This window comes from Trichogramma pretiosum, unplaced genomic scaffold (genome assembly GCF_000599845.2).
Source record: "Trichogramma pretiosum strain Unisexual culture from Peru unplaced genomic scaffold, Tpre_2.0 scaffold29, whole genome shotgun sequence".
Taxonomy (NCBI): Eukaryota; Metazoa; Arthropoda; class Insecta; order Hymenoptera; family Trichogrammatidae; genus Trichogramma; species Trichogramma pretiosum.
In genome coordinates, this window is record NW_019641669.1 from 1,915,451 (window position 1) to 1,928,768 (window position 13,318).

Here is a 13,318-nt window from a genome sequence, read left to right on the forward strand (position 1 = left end):
AAAAAAAAAAAAACAATACTCGTGATTTTACAGTGAGAAGCTAATTGTCAATAAACCGAAGCTTTTTTGTTTAGAATTTTTTCACTTTTGAAGAAATATAAACTACAGTTGAACTCGACAAAGTTGTGACGAATCGCAAGCGCAACCGTCATGTAATTTTGCGTGGATGATTTTTCCTTCGAGTACTAAAAAATGCTTCAGTCAACCAAAGAATGATTGTCGTCTTCGTTGCGTCGAGACATTTACCTCGGCCCAGATCTTCTCGTTAGCACTCGCGCAGTGTTACATTTCTATGGCATATATTATGTTCAACCTTACAAGGAAACAGCCCCAATTTCCAGCGCGCGCATCCACGATTTTCTCCGCGTGACCGATTTCTTTTCCTCATTTGCACTCTTTGCGCAATCGTTGAATATTTAATTAAAGAAAAAGGACGAGAAAAAATGAAACGCAGAAACTGCGATTGCCACAAATAAGCGGTGCGCGCGTGACGATGAGCCTCGTGGCTCGCGTGATATATCGCACACACACACACCTTGATAAGGTGTTGTGGTCGGCAATTGTCATGTTTTCCTCTTCTTTTTTTCTCTCGTCCTCTTGCTCTAATGGGTCGTAAAATAAATGTATACGAGTGCGCATCGTCGCACCGACTGCATAATACATTTATAACACAATTACACTGCCGTGCCACACGCAGCTCACGCTTTTATACATTATTATAACAATATGTACAGTGTAGCGCGTATTCGGTTTGTGCAGCACTTGACAGCTCGGCTAATATAATGTGAGTCATGCCTCCACGTGACTCGCGCGTCAACTCTCCGTCATAATAAATATATACTGTATGAATATTCATATCACCGGTACTTACAAGGAAGATCTTCTGATTGAAAATTGCGGCTGAACTAATATTTTTTTTAATAAGTGACGCAGAAAATGAAGAATAGCCCTCCGATCTAAAAAAAGTTAAAATAGGCAAAAGTAGTTTAGAATGGTATGATTCTGGTACAAAACTAACGCAAAACAGCATTATAATAACACCTCTGTATGATAACATCGAGAAAATTTGGCAAATTTTTGAAATCGATAAACCACCCTTTTGATTATTGACACATATTAATGACTAATTGAGCCTCATTCCTAATATCCCGTGTTTAACACCATTACTGTATCAGTGTAGATTCTGAGTTACATTTTTCTTTTTCGCGCGAATGTTTTGTCATATTCATAACACGTATGAGAGAGCCAAATTTGCGCCTGTATAAATGGCATTTTCACTGTATTTTCGGAGTAGTTTTAACAGCATGTGACTTATACCTCTAAGTATACTGCTGCGTACTGCAAGTTGGTAGTAGAGGGGGGAAATGTCGCCTAGGAGCTATCATAATCACGGGGTCACTTCGCTAACATATAAGTACAGTGAGTTCAGCCGCTTATTAAGGGGACCGACCTGTGTTAAAAGCTTAAATTCAGCTTCAGCTAAAAATAGCTATATGAATCGGAATAGTGGAAATTTTTTTTTTGTGATAGTAAAATATGTTCATTCTACACCAGATTGACCAAAAACAACTTCTATCCAAGCTCTAAAATACCAATTACATCACTTTTTTCATAAGACGAAATATTGTGTTATAAATCACTTGCCGCATGATCTTGAAAAGAGTTTTTCATCAATATTGATCTATGGGGTCTCAAAATCTTCAGAAAAGTACTCTCGTCCACCTAAGCGGAGCAGAATTTTGAAAAATTGCATACAACTTTATATACACGTCAAAATGTGCCAATTTTTGAGAAAATTAGTATTTTATCAACACTAGAAGCCATATTAAAGCTCTTGGAAGAAAAACAAACTTTTTTTTTCAAATTCTGCTCCGCTTAAGTGGATGAGGTTACTTTTCTGAAGATTTTGAGACCCCATAGATCAATATTGATGAAAAGCTCACGTCAGAATCGCGTGGCAAGTGAATCCTATTATAATATTTAGTATTATGAAAAAATAAGCGTAATTGACATTTCAGAGCTTGGATAGAAGTTTTTTTTGGTCAATCAGGTGTCTAATAAACATATTTTATGATCACAAAAAAAAAATTTCCACTATTTCGATTTATATAGCTATTTTTTGAATTTAAGCTTTTAACACAGGTCGGTCCCCTTAAGATAAGTTCCTGCAGCAAACAAGTGTTTACAAATTAGTAAATTCGAGGTACGATGTAGCCTATTCTACGTGTATAACCTCGAACATATTTTCGGTATGAGCCGTGAAAGTACATTGAATCAAGAGAGTGATGGAAAACAGCGGCGATATACTGAGGTACGGCCTTTTTCTGCAGTCCATGATTTTTTTTGAAGTTATTGCTTGATTAAATAAGATTATTATATAGGGTGAAAAAAGAGACAGAAGAAACTTGGCCGGATGGAGGTGATGATAATATTTTCAATTACGTAAACTCTTGCAAAGCCAAAAACTTTGAAACATTCCCGCTTTATAAATCATCAGGTGTATTATCTTCTAATTTTCCGCTATCGAAAATTTCTATACAGTTTCAATTTTAGGCAAATCTCATGAATGAGGTTATGGAGTTACAAGAAAAGTCAGATGAACAAATATTCATAGATTTGGAGTGCCAAGATGTTAAACTTGAACTGAAGTATCTATCGACAACAGTATGCAAATCTGAGTATCAACATTTTCAACTCATTGTGGATATAAAAAACGAAAATCAGAACAATGATGTAGATGGAAATATGTTCAAAGATTTTGAGTGCAAGGATCTTATAATCGATCTGAAGACGTTATCAACAACCATCTACAAAACTGAGTATTCATCTATTGTTAAAATAGAAAACCAAATTCAGAGTAATCATTTGAATGGGAACGATCCGATAATTTTGATAAAAAAAGATTTCGATTACCATAATAAATGCAAATTTCAAGTCTGTTCCCGGTTGAAATTTGACGAACGTGAAGAGGTGAGCAAATTAAAAAAAAAAACTCAAACCAAATTATCGAATGAGCAAAAAATGTGTCACCAGATTTATACGGGAGAAGTGAGTCTAAATTGCACATAGCAATATAACACATCATGGCCTTAGACCATATGAATATGAGATGTTCGACAATTCATTAGAATACCAAAATAAACTTAAGGATGATGTCAATGCAGTAAATGTTCGGAGTAAACCCTTCGAATGTGAGATTTGCCACAAATTATTTGGACTAAAACAACATCTTAAATCTCACATAAGTGCAGTACATAATCGGATTAAACCCTTTGAATGCGATATTTGTCGCAAATCATTTGGACAAAAAGGTATTCTCAAACGTAATGTCAATGCAATACATAACCAGAGCAAACCCTTTGAATGTGACATTTGCCACAAATCATTTTGACAAAAACAACATCTTAAATCTCACATAGAGCGGTCGATGGGTCAGTGAGTAGCGTGCTAGTCTCGGAAACATCACCGCTCAAGGGGTCGTAGGTTCGATTCCTGACGAGTACATTTTCGGACTTTTTCGAAAAAGGTATTCGGCGGGAAGAGTACCTACAGGCTCCGCTGTCTCGGGGCGGGGTTTTCCCTACAGGTGTACCTCCAGTGCGAATCCACTGGTACACCGTACACTGGTACAAGGTTTTTCCTTGCCCCTCAGGTCCCGTGACCTGGGCGAATGCGAGGCAGTTTTGGGGCTTATAGGCCTAACCAAGAAAGTTGGCTCGACTTAGGGCCTTCTGAAGGGGCTGGCCTGGTTGCCATATCCACATAAAAAAAAAACTCACATAAGTGTTATACACGATCAGAGCAAATTCGCAGGGTCGTTCGCTTGCCATAAAGCTTTTAATCCTTTCTTTGAACCATTCATCGTATTGCAGCCATCGAACGATATTGCATACACATTGCTTGGTGGAATATTTGCCTTTTCAAATGAAAGTTCAATGCACTTTAATATTTGTTTGGCACTGGATGAAGCTTTACTGCCTTTTTCGAAAATTGGTACGAGCTCCCAAAATAACGTTTCGACCTTACCACTATTAAAATTCGGCAGTCTTACTTCGATCGATAGTACGTGCTCTTTCGAAATGCATGTTGACTCGTCGATGCTTATGGTGAATAAATTTTTGCGCAATTTATCCGCTATATTGTTTTGAGCAGATTTCCCTAAAACATTTTTCGATATCGCTTGGCAACGTGTAGCGGAAAGCTTTGTTTTACCTAACACAGAATTTTGGTTTTCACTTTTCACAACATTGAAAAAACGTTTTGATATTCCGTTAATGTTTTTCGTAAGAATAATGAATTCTGCGGCCATTGCGATTATTTGGAGTTCTGCTCTAGCACGATTCAAATTTTCTGTACAAACGGATGGCTCCAAAAAATTTGCATCACTTGGAATTGTCAAGTCACCTATAGCACGTCGATGATGTAGACTTAAAGCATGATCTTTCCAAGTGTCTTTCCGTGTCTGCATTTCCTTATCACCACAATATGTACAAATTGCAATCGACGGATTAGATTCACTACGTGCAATCCATTTTTTGAATGCTGGTACATGTAACCAAGATAATTTAAATTGTCTCCGGGGAGTTTTGACTTTCTTTTTGGCGACAAAACTCATATTGGATGTAAATTTAAATTACTGTAAAAAAGAAACTTATACTTTGTATGATGAGATTAAAATGCTCAAAAAACGAAAAATATTTGTTGTAATATCCGATGTTCACACATACGGAGTCGAACTCAAACTGACACTACAAATAATATTTAATGTTTAATATTCATTTAGTTAAGGCTAAGGACTTAAGTCCAACGTAGCCCAAGGCAACAATACAGTCTCCCGGTCAGCAACGTGAGACACGGGTACGAATATCGCATACATTAATAATTACAAAAATAAAAGAAAGAGAAATAAGAAAAAAAACAAAGAGAATATAAATAAAAAGACAACAAGTAAACACTGACAGGCTAACTGCCACTCTGGAGGTCCAGCAAGTACCTACGAAGGCCGGCAACAAAACCATGCCGCTGAAACCCTTCACGGAGTCCCAACGGCAGCGAGTTCCAGAGCCGGGCCCCTCCAATGGCGAAGGACATCTGCCCACGGGTCGTCGCCGCGCTAGATACAGACAAGCAGAGACCATCCGTCCGCGTCTCTCTCTCCGCCACAGCCGAGTGAAGCACAAGACTGCGCGTCAGATACTCCGGCTCCACGGACCTCAAGACAGCGGCGATAAGGGAGACGCAGGTGTATTTGATCCTGGATCGATATTTAAGGATGTTATTGCTGATATAGTCAGGTGCTATATGCTCCCATCTCTTTCGTCCAGTAAAAAAGCGCACTGCAGCATTCATGCATCTGGACATCCTGTCCATCTGCTCTTCAGACATGTCCAGAAATAATGCCGAGCAGTAGTCAAAGTGAGGAAAGACCAGGGCCTTCACGAGCATTTTCCTGATGTCCGGTGCAAGGAAATCTCCACACCTCCTCAAGCGCGACAACGCTGCAAAGGCTTTACCAGTGGCCGCCGCCACATGCCACCGCCACGTCAGCGCACAATCGAGCGTCACGCCAAGCAGCCTCAGTCTGTCCACTGCTGTGGGGCGAGATATCAGCGTTGGCTAGCTTGTTGGTGAAATATCGACTACCAAGCCAGATGGCCCGCGTCTTGCCAGAGTTAATAGCAAGATGAGAGGCACGGGCCCAAGCCTCAAAGCGCCTCAGGTCCTCCGAGACCATCCGCACAAGCTCTTGTGCTCTCGCAAAGGGTCCATGCAGATAGATGGTGGTGTCATCGGCGTACACATGATGACGACAGTGCACGAGGGACCGCGGAGCGCCGTTGGCATACAGGGCGTACAAGAGAGGCCCGAGGACACTCCCCTGCGGTACCCCAGAAGTCCTCCCGAGGGACGCAGAGACGGTTCCATCGTCCCCCACAACATGCTGCGTGTGTCGAGTCAGGTAGGAGCGGGTCCAGTCGCATGCCATGTTCGACCATCCAAAGGCTCCAAGTCTGTCGATCAACACATCGAAGTCGACCATATCAAAGGCCTTCGACAGATCGACTGCAACAAGAAGCGTGACGTGGCCCACATCCACGGCAGCCCGGACATCGTCCAGCACACGAAGAAGCGCCGTCTGGGTGCTGTGTCCTCTTTCAATTTTACAATTGAAATGTACAATTAAATTTTAAAAATAGTATTATAATTGTAATGTAATTCAATGTAATTCAATTTTCTAATACTAGATGTTTCAAACGCGCTTCGCGCGCGTCAATTTTTTCATTCGTGTTTTGAGGTTAGTTTAAGATTCAGAAATAGTAAATTTCAAACGCGCTTCGCGCACGTCAATTTTATCATTAGTTTTTTGAGGTTACTTAAGTACCAACTGTCCGTTGACAGTTGACAGTCTGTTGTCAGTGCCTCAGCTTTCTGATGGCGGGGTCAAATTTCCCGAAATTTTCAGTTTTACCGGGGAAAATCGCTGGAAAAACTTCAAGCTTAGAAGTATTCGTATTTATTAGAAAATAATAAAGAAAAAAAAATTGATTGATTGCAGAAAAACTGAAAATTTGAAATAATCTCAAGTTAAGCCACTATGTATCTGAAAAAATCTGATAAGAAGCTATTTGACTGTCGTATGACCGTCGACTAACGTAACTGTAAATCTACTTTTGGCATTTTTTTGGTATTTTGTTATGCGGAAAAATCGATATCACAATAAAGCAGACGTTCCAACGACTTCAGTAGCATACAAGCCAAATTAGGGCTTAGAATCTCTACAGATTGATAGGTAAGAAAATTATTAATGTTTTTTTTTAAATTAATTTTTTTATTTGAACATCATGATAATCTGGATCATTAAATAACATGATATATTAAAAATAATCACAAATATGTTTCTTCATGAGCTTCGGCCTGCAGCTGCCAAGCAAATATTATATAAATCGTGGTTATTCAGGTCCTCGATGATCATATCGCAGCAGAGAACCGGCAATCGGTAGTGTACCAGTTCCATGAAACATTCCAGGGCCCAGCCCAGGAAAAATCGCCTGGATAATTTCTCGCACAGATGCACGACGCAAGCCGCCCTGTGCTCTTTGGTAAATTTGCTCCATTTCATCGAGCACGCGAACTTGAAGTAATCCGCGACTGCGACTCGTTTTGCAGCCTCTTTGGGTGGCAGCTGTATCAGGTCGTCGAGCGAAAGGTCCGGCATTACCATCGTCTCTTTCGATTTGCCAGCAGACTTCTCGTGGTCGTACCAATATTTTTCAAGACTCATCGACTCCTCGTATAACCCGAAATCAGCGAATAATTTCATGATCTTCAGGGCTATGGTCCGGTCCATCTCGTATCCATGTTTATCTAAGCACTCGATAACGACCAGAATGCCAGATGCTATTCTCAATTTAACATAATTTTCGTTATATTTGATGTTTTCCGGATTGAATCTCTGGCGAAAATCATCCACGGTGGGGGGGAAGACACTAGGCAGAGCAGCGCCGTTAGCCAATAGCGCATCGATCGCATCGGGCAGGAGACTCGTCAGAGCCAGTTGCAGCGGTGTCCGACCCAACTCGTCCAGGGCATCGATTTGCACCACCCAATCGAATTGTTTGTTGATCTCGAAGTATACCTTCGCGAAGCCGTCGTCTTGGTCTCTCATGCAAATGACGTGCAGAGGCGACGATCCTCCTGCCAAGGCGCCTCTTCTCAGCAGCGATTCCACCAAGTTTCTGTGGCCCCGAGACAGAGCCAAGTGCAGCGGCACGTTGCCCTTCGTGTCCCGGACGTTGATCAGCACCCGCTGACCGATTTCGTCGTTGACAGCGAAAAATCGTTCCGCCAAATCGTCGTCTTGGTCTCTCATGCAAATGAGGTGCAGAGGCGTCCTTCCATCATTATTGACCAAGTTCGGGTGGCCGCCTCTTCTCAGCAGCAATTCCGTCGAGTTTCTGCCGCAACACACAGCCACGTGCAACGGCGTGTAACCATCATCGTCGCGGGCGTTTATGTCCACCGCCTGATTCCTGCCGTCGATGATGTCGAAGAACAGCTCGACCCAATGATCGCCCTGGTAGCAAATGTGAGTCAAAGGCGTGCCCAAGGTCGGGTCGGCGCCTCGCCTCAGCAGCACCTCGGCCGGGCGGACGTGACCCCAATCCAGAGCCCGGACCAAGGGTGTCTCGCCGTTATTGTCCAGGGCGTCGATCAGCACCGGCCGACCGAGCTCGTCGTTGATCCCGAGAAATAGATTCAGCAAGGTCGGATCTTCGTACTTCTTGCAAATGTAATGCAACGGTGTCCTTCCCTTATTGTTGGTTGCGTTGGAATCGGCGCCGTGTCTCAGCAGCGCTTCGATCAAATTCGAGGTTCCTCTCTTCACCGCCAGGTGCAGCGGTGTGTTGCCTTGCTTGTTCCAGGCGTTAATCTGCAACGGCTTGTAATCGTCGTTACCGAATATCATGTCCGCCAAGCCATCGTTGTTGCCTTGGCCCATCTTGCACACGTGATGCAGAGCATTGTTTCCATCGTCGCCGTCAGCCAAGTTCGGATCGGCGCCCATTTCCAGCAAAAATCGCGCCGTTTCCGTGTGACAGTAGTTCAGCGCCACGTGCAGCGGTGTATTTTTGTACCTGTCGAGACGATCGACCTGCACCCGATATTTTTCGTCGCTGAGCTCGAACAACATCCTCGCCGATTCGACATCGTCGTTCTCGCAAGTGACGTGCAGAGGCGTCGTTCCCTTTCCGTCGACCGAGTTCGGATCGGCACCTGCTCTCAGCAGCAATTCAGCCACCTCTCTGTTTCGGCGCTGCATGGCCAAGTGCAGAGGCGAGTATTTATCTTTTGGCCAAATAAGATTGGGATCTTGACCGAGCTCGAGGAATTTCTTCACCACGTCCGTACGGCCGAACTTGCAGGCTACATGGAAATGCGTCAATCCAGATTTGTCGGTATAATTCACGTCAATTCCATCGTAAATGTCGAAAAGCCAATTTGCAACTACATGCCAACTGGTACCAAAGAAGAAAGAGCCACGTATACACAAGTGATGCAGTGGCGTCATACGTCTCAACGATTGCTTGCCGTTTTTACTTACTTTGGGCTTGACCTTGTAGCCGCTACGAGCCACGAATTCGATGAATGATTTTGACTCGTCGTATTTCATGTTTTTCGCGGCCTCCATGAGAAGCCAATCAATCTCTTTCGTCGGAAAAATGTCCGGAAGGTTGGGGAGTCGACCCTGCCAATCACTGATCAAGGGACGAAGTTTATCAAGAAATTTCTTTTTATTTTTTATTTTGGCCTTTTTACGTATACTCCTCAATTTCTTCCAACTGTCTTGGTCGTCCTGGGCCATTGTTCAACACACTAACACACATACAATCACAATCACAATCACTTATAATTCAAGATGTATTTTATAACCTGTTTAACGAAAAATCTGTTCACGCTGCGGCACCGTGGCGTATGTTCCGTAAAGCACAAATGACTATACACGTTGGTGAAGTGGACTTGCTATATTTAGTCACCCGAATACAATATGGACACGCCCATGTGCACGCTAGAGAGACAGAGACAGACATGCATGACGCAGCAAAGACGTCGCGATAGAGATACTTTCACCGATTATGGAATGGTTTTGAGGCAACTTTATTTTAAACACATGGTATGTTTCAAACGCGCTTCGCGCGCGTCCACTTTTTCAATAGGGCGTTTTCAGATTGTCACGAAGTGGTCACTTTACCGACCAGCTGATGTGCCTGGAGGAACAACAAACCGCGCGCCCCTATACTTCCCGTGTTAAATTAGCTTGTTAAAAGTACTTGTAATTAGTTTATAATCAAGTAAAAAAATAAACAAAAAATATCTGGAGAAAGCCGAAATCCTCGTGTATCGAAATATCGAAGCGGTTTTTAATTAAAGTCTTTAGTTTGTAAATAAAAAAATATTGAAATTTCGGCTTTTTTGTCTGTGATATTGTCAATAAACTCTAATAAAATAGTTATTAAAAGTGGTGTTTTAGGATGCAATACAAACTCTCAAGCAGGGAAATTTTTATTCTTTCAAATTACCAACGATAAACTTAAGAAAGAAGCGTATTTCCGAAAAATTATGAAAATCATCTCGCAATCGTCTTCCAACCCAAGTCTGCTGTTGGTGGAAAGATAATATTCTTAATTACGATTGTTTCTCAGTTTTTCGTTGATCATTTGAAAGAATAATAACTTCCCCGCTTGAGATTTTGTACTGCAACCCGAAAAAGCAAATTTAATAACCATTTTAATAGAGATTATTGACAATATCTCAGACAAAAAAACTGAAATTTCAATATTTTTTTATTTACAAACTATAGACTTTAACGCTTTAACGCCTGAAGTGACCATTTTTGGACAACATTTATAGCGATGAATTACACCGACTAAAAATTGTTTAAAAAACTTTTCAGACATGATTTCTCACGTAAAATTTAATGTACTTTTCGAATCCGGAGTCAGAATTAAAAAAAAATCATTCAATAAAAAGTTATAAACAATTTTGTAAAAAAAAACATGAAATTTCGAGAAAAAAATCTCGTTCAACTCAAATTTCAACACGGAAAGAAGGTTCGCTCGTGGGTCTCATGCATATAAATTTGGTCAATAGCATGTATACTTTATTGTAAAATAGTTATAATGACGAAATTCAAAATGTCGATCATAAATTCGGCTCTCGAAGACCTGTATGTCATAAAATGATTTCGACAATTTTTTACTCGATAACCATCAACTTTACAAGAAAAAGTTGTAGAATAAAAAGTGTTTAGAATTGATCAAAGAACATGCCTGAATTTTTTCAGAATTTTTTGGAACGATTTTTGGATTTTGGAAAAAATGGTGTTATCCAGAAATCCAAAAATCGCTCCAAAAATTCTGAAAAAATTCAGGCATGTTTTTTGATCAATTCTAAACACTTTTTATTCTACAACTTTTTCTTGTAAAGTTGATGGTTATCGAGTTAAAAATTGTCGAAATCATTTTATGACATACAGGTCTTCGAGAGCCGAATTTATGATCGACATTTTGAATTTCGTCATTATAACTATTTTACAATAAAGTATACATGCTATTGACCAAATTTATATGCATGAGACCCACGAGCGAACCTTCTTTCCGTGTTGAAATTTGAGTTGAACGAGATTTTTTTCTCGAAATTTCATGTTTTTTTTTACAAAATTGTTTATAACTTTTTATTGAATGATTTTTTTTTAATTCTGACTCCGGATTCGAAAAGTACATTAAATTTTACGTGAGAAATCATGTCTGAAAAGTTTTTTAAACAATTTTTAGTCGGTGTAATTCATCGCTATAAATGTTGTCCAAAAATGGTCACTTCAGGCGTTAAAGGGTTAATTAAAAACCGCTTCGATATTTCGATACACGAGGATTTCGGCTTTCTCCAGATATTTTTTATTTATTTTTTTACTTGATTATAAACTAATTACAAGTACTTTTAACAAGCTAATTTAACACGGGAAGTATAGGGGCGCGTGGTTTGTTGTTCCTCCAACGGTAAAGTGACCACTTCGTGACAATCTGAAAACGCCCTATCGTGTTTTGAGGTTACTTAAGTACCAACTGTCTGTTGACAGTTAGCAGCGCAAGCGCTCGTATCGAGTCGGCCCGCGTCGAGCGTCGTCGTCAGTGTCAGCCAACGTTCTGGCTTCACTTCTCGGCCGTTCTCTTTTTTATAAAGCAAAAAAAAACAGAAGAACAGACAATTAAACATGAGTGTAGGTTACAACACATCGAGTGTTTAACTTATACAATTGTTTTTGGTTTGCCACTTGCGAATTTACAGGTAATGGCACTCGCCATCTAGTGGTGGAGGCTTTAAGTAGTATTGTATGTTTTAAACGCGCTCCGTCCGTGTTCATTTGTTCATTCGTCTTTTGAGGTTAGTTTAAGATTCAGAAATAATAAGTTTCAAACGTGCTTCGTGCACGTTTATCAATCGTGTTTTGAGGTTACTTAAGTACTAACTGTCTGTTGACAGTTCGCAGCGCAAGCGTTCGTATCGAGTCAGCCCGCGTCGAGCGTTGTCGTCAGTGTCAACCAATTAGAGGTCGTTTTACGCGGCTTCACTTTTCGGCCGTTCTCTTTTTTATAAAGTAGACTAATAAACAATGTTCGTTTAAATTGAAAAAATAATTATTTTTTAATCAATAATTGATCGGTCCTCCTCCTTGCTCTATAATTTTGGCAAGCCTACGCGGCATGGAGTCGGTAAGTTTCTTAAAATACGGTATATCGTCAAATAGGGCAACCCAACTTCTTCTCACCTGATTGCGCAAATTTTCAACGTTTTGCACTTCCGCGGGTATGACGTTTGCAGTCATTTTGGCCCAAACATTCTCAATAAAATTTAATTCGGGCGATTTCGCACAGTGTGGAAGTCTCACCAAGCGCGGTTGATTTCCATACCATTCTCGTATTATCCCTGCACCATGAACGCCGCTGTTGTCTTCGATGATATAAATGAATTCGTCCTGCGGGTATCTTTGTAAGACGGTCGGGAGAAGTAAATCATTGAGGATAACTCTATAATCAAGCGCTTTCATCTTTCTTTGAACTTCACAAATCGCGCCTGGCCCGTCACCTACAAATTTTTACATAATTAATTAAAAAATGTTATTAGATAAATTTCAGAATAATTAAAATGTTATTACCTGACACCCACGCCCAGTAACTTCTATTGACGCGTCCACTGTGGCATTTTGGCAGAATATTCTTGCGTTCGTAACGAGTACTAGGCAAACGCCATACTCCGCGTCTTCCTGGAAACAAATATTAAATATTAAGTAACTTGTATATAATGTTCTACGTGGTATAATTGCTTCTATTATAAAGTAATATACATGTGTAAAATTTATGTAAAAAAAAAAATTTTAATGAAGCACAAGGAGCACAAGGAAAAGTATAATTACCATCTTTAGCTGTCGAAAAAACTTTCTCGCCCACTGCGACGACGTGCCTCCAATCTTCTGCGGTCCAATGAATATAATCGCGCGCGTATTGCAATCTTGCAGCCATATGATTTTCATTTAATTTAGTTGTTTTTGCCGCATTGCGGAAACGCAATTGGGTCCGCGTTTTTATCGCGATTCGCAACGTCTGTTCTGTGACGTTTAAATCCAATTGCTGCGGCAACCGTTTGACAGCCCCGTGTGGATTGGCGTCAATGGCACGCACAACTTGCTCCAATTTGTTCATCCGATACTTTACGGGGTTGGCCGGGATTGTTACGCCTCCCATCCCCTGGTATGAAGTCGGGA

General features: G+C 40.8%; 1 protein-coding gene across 1 annotated transcript; it reads right to left on the reverse strand.

The window, feature by feature from the left end:
* Positions 1-4,962: 4,962 nt before the first annotated feature.
* On the reverse strand, positions 4,963-5,445 carry LOC106660022. Its single transcript, XM_014382832.1, has one exon. It carries the CDS (start codon positions 5,443-5,445, stop codon positions 4,963-4,965), a length of 483 nt encoding a protein of 160 aa, XP_014238318.1.
* Positions 5,446-13,318: the final 7,873 nt, after the last annotated feature.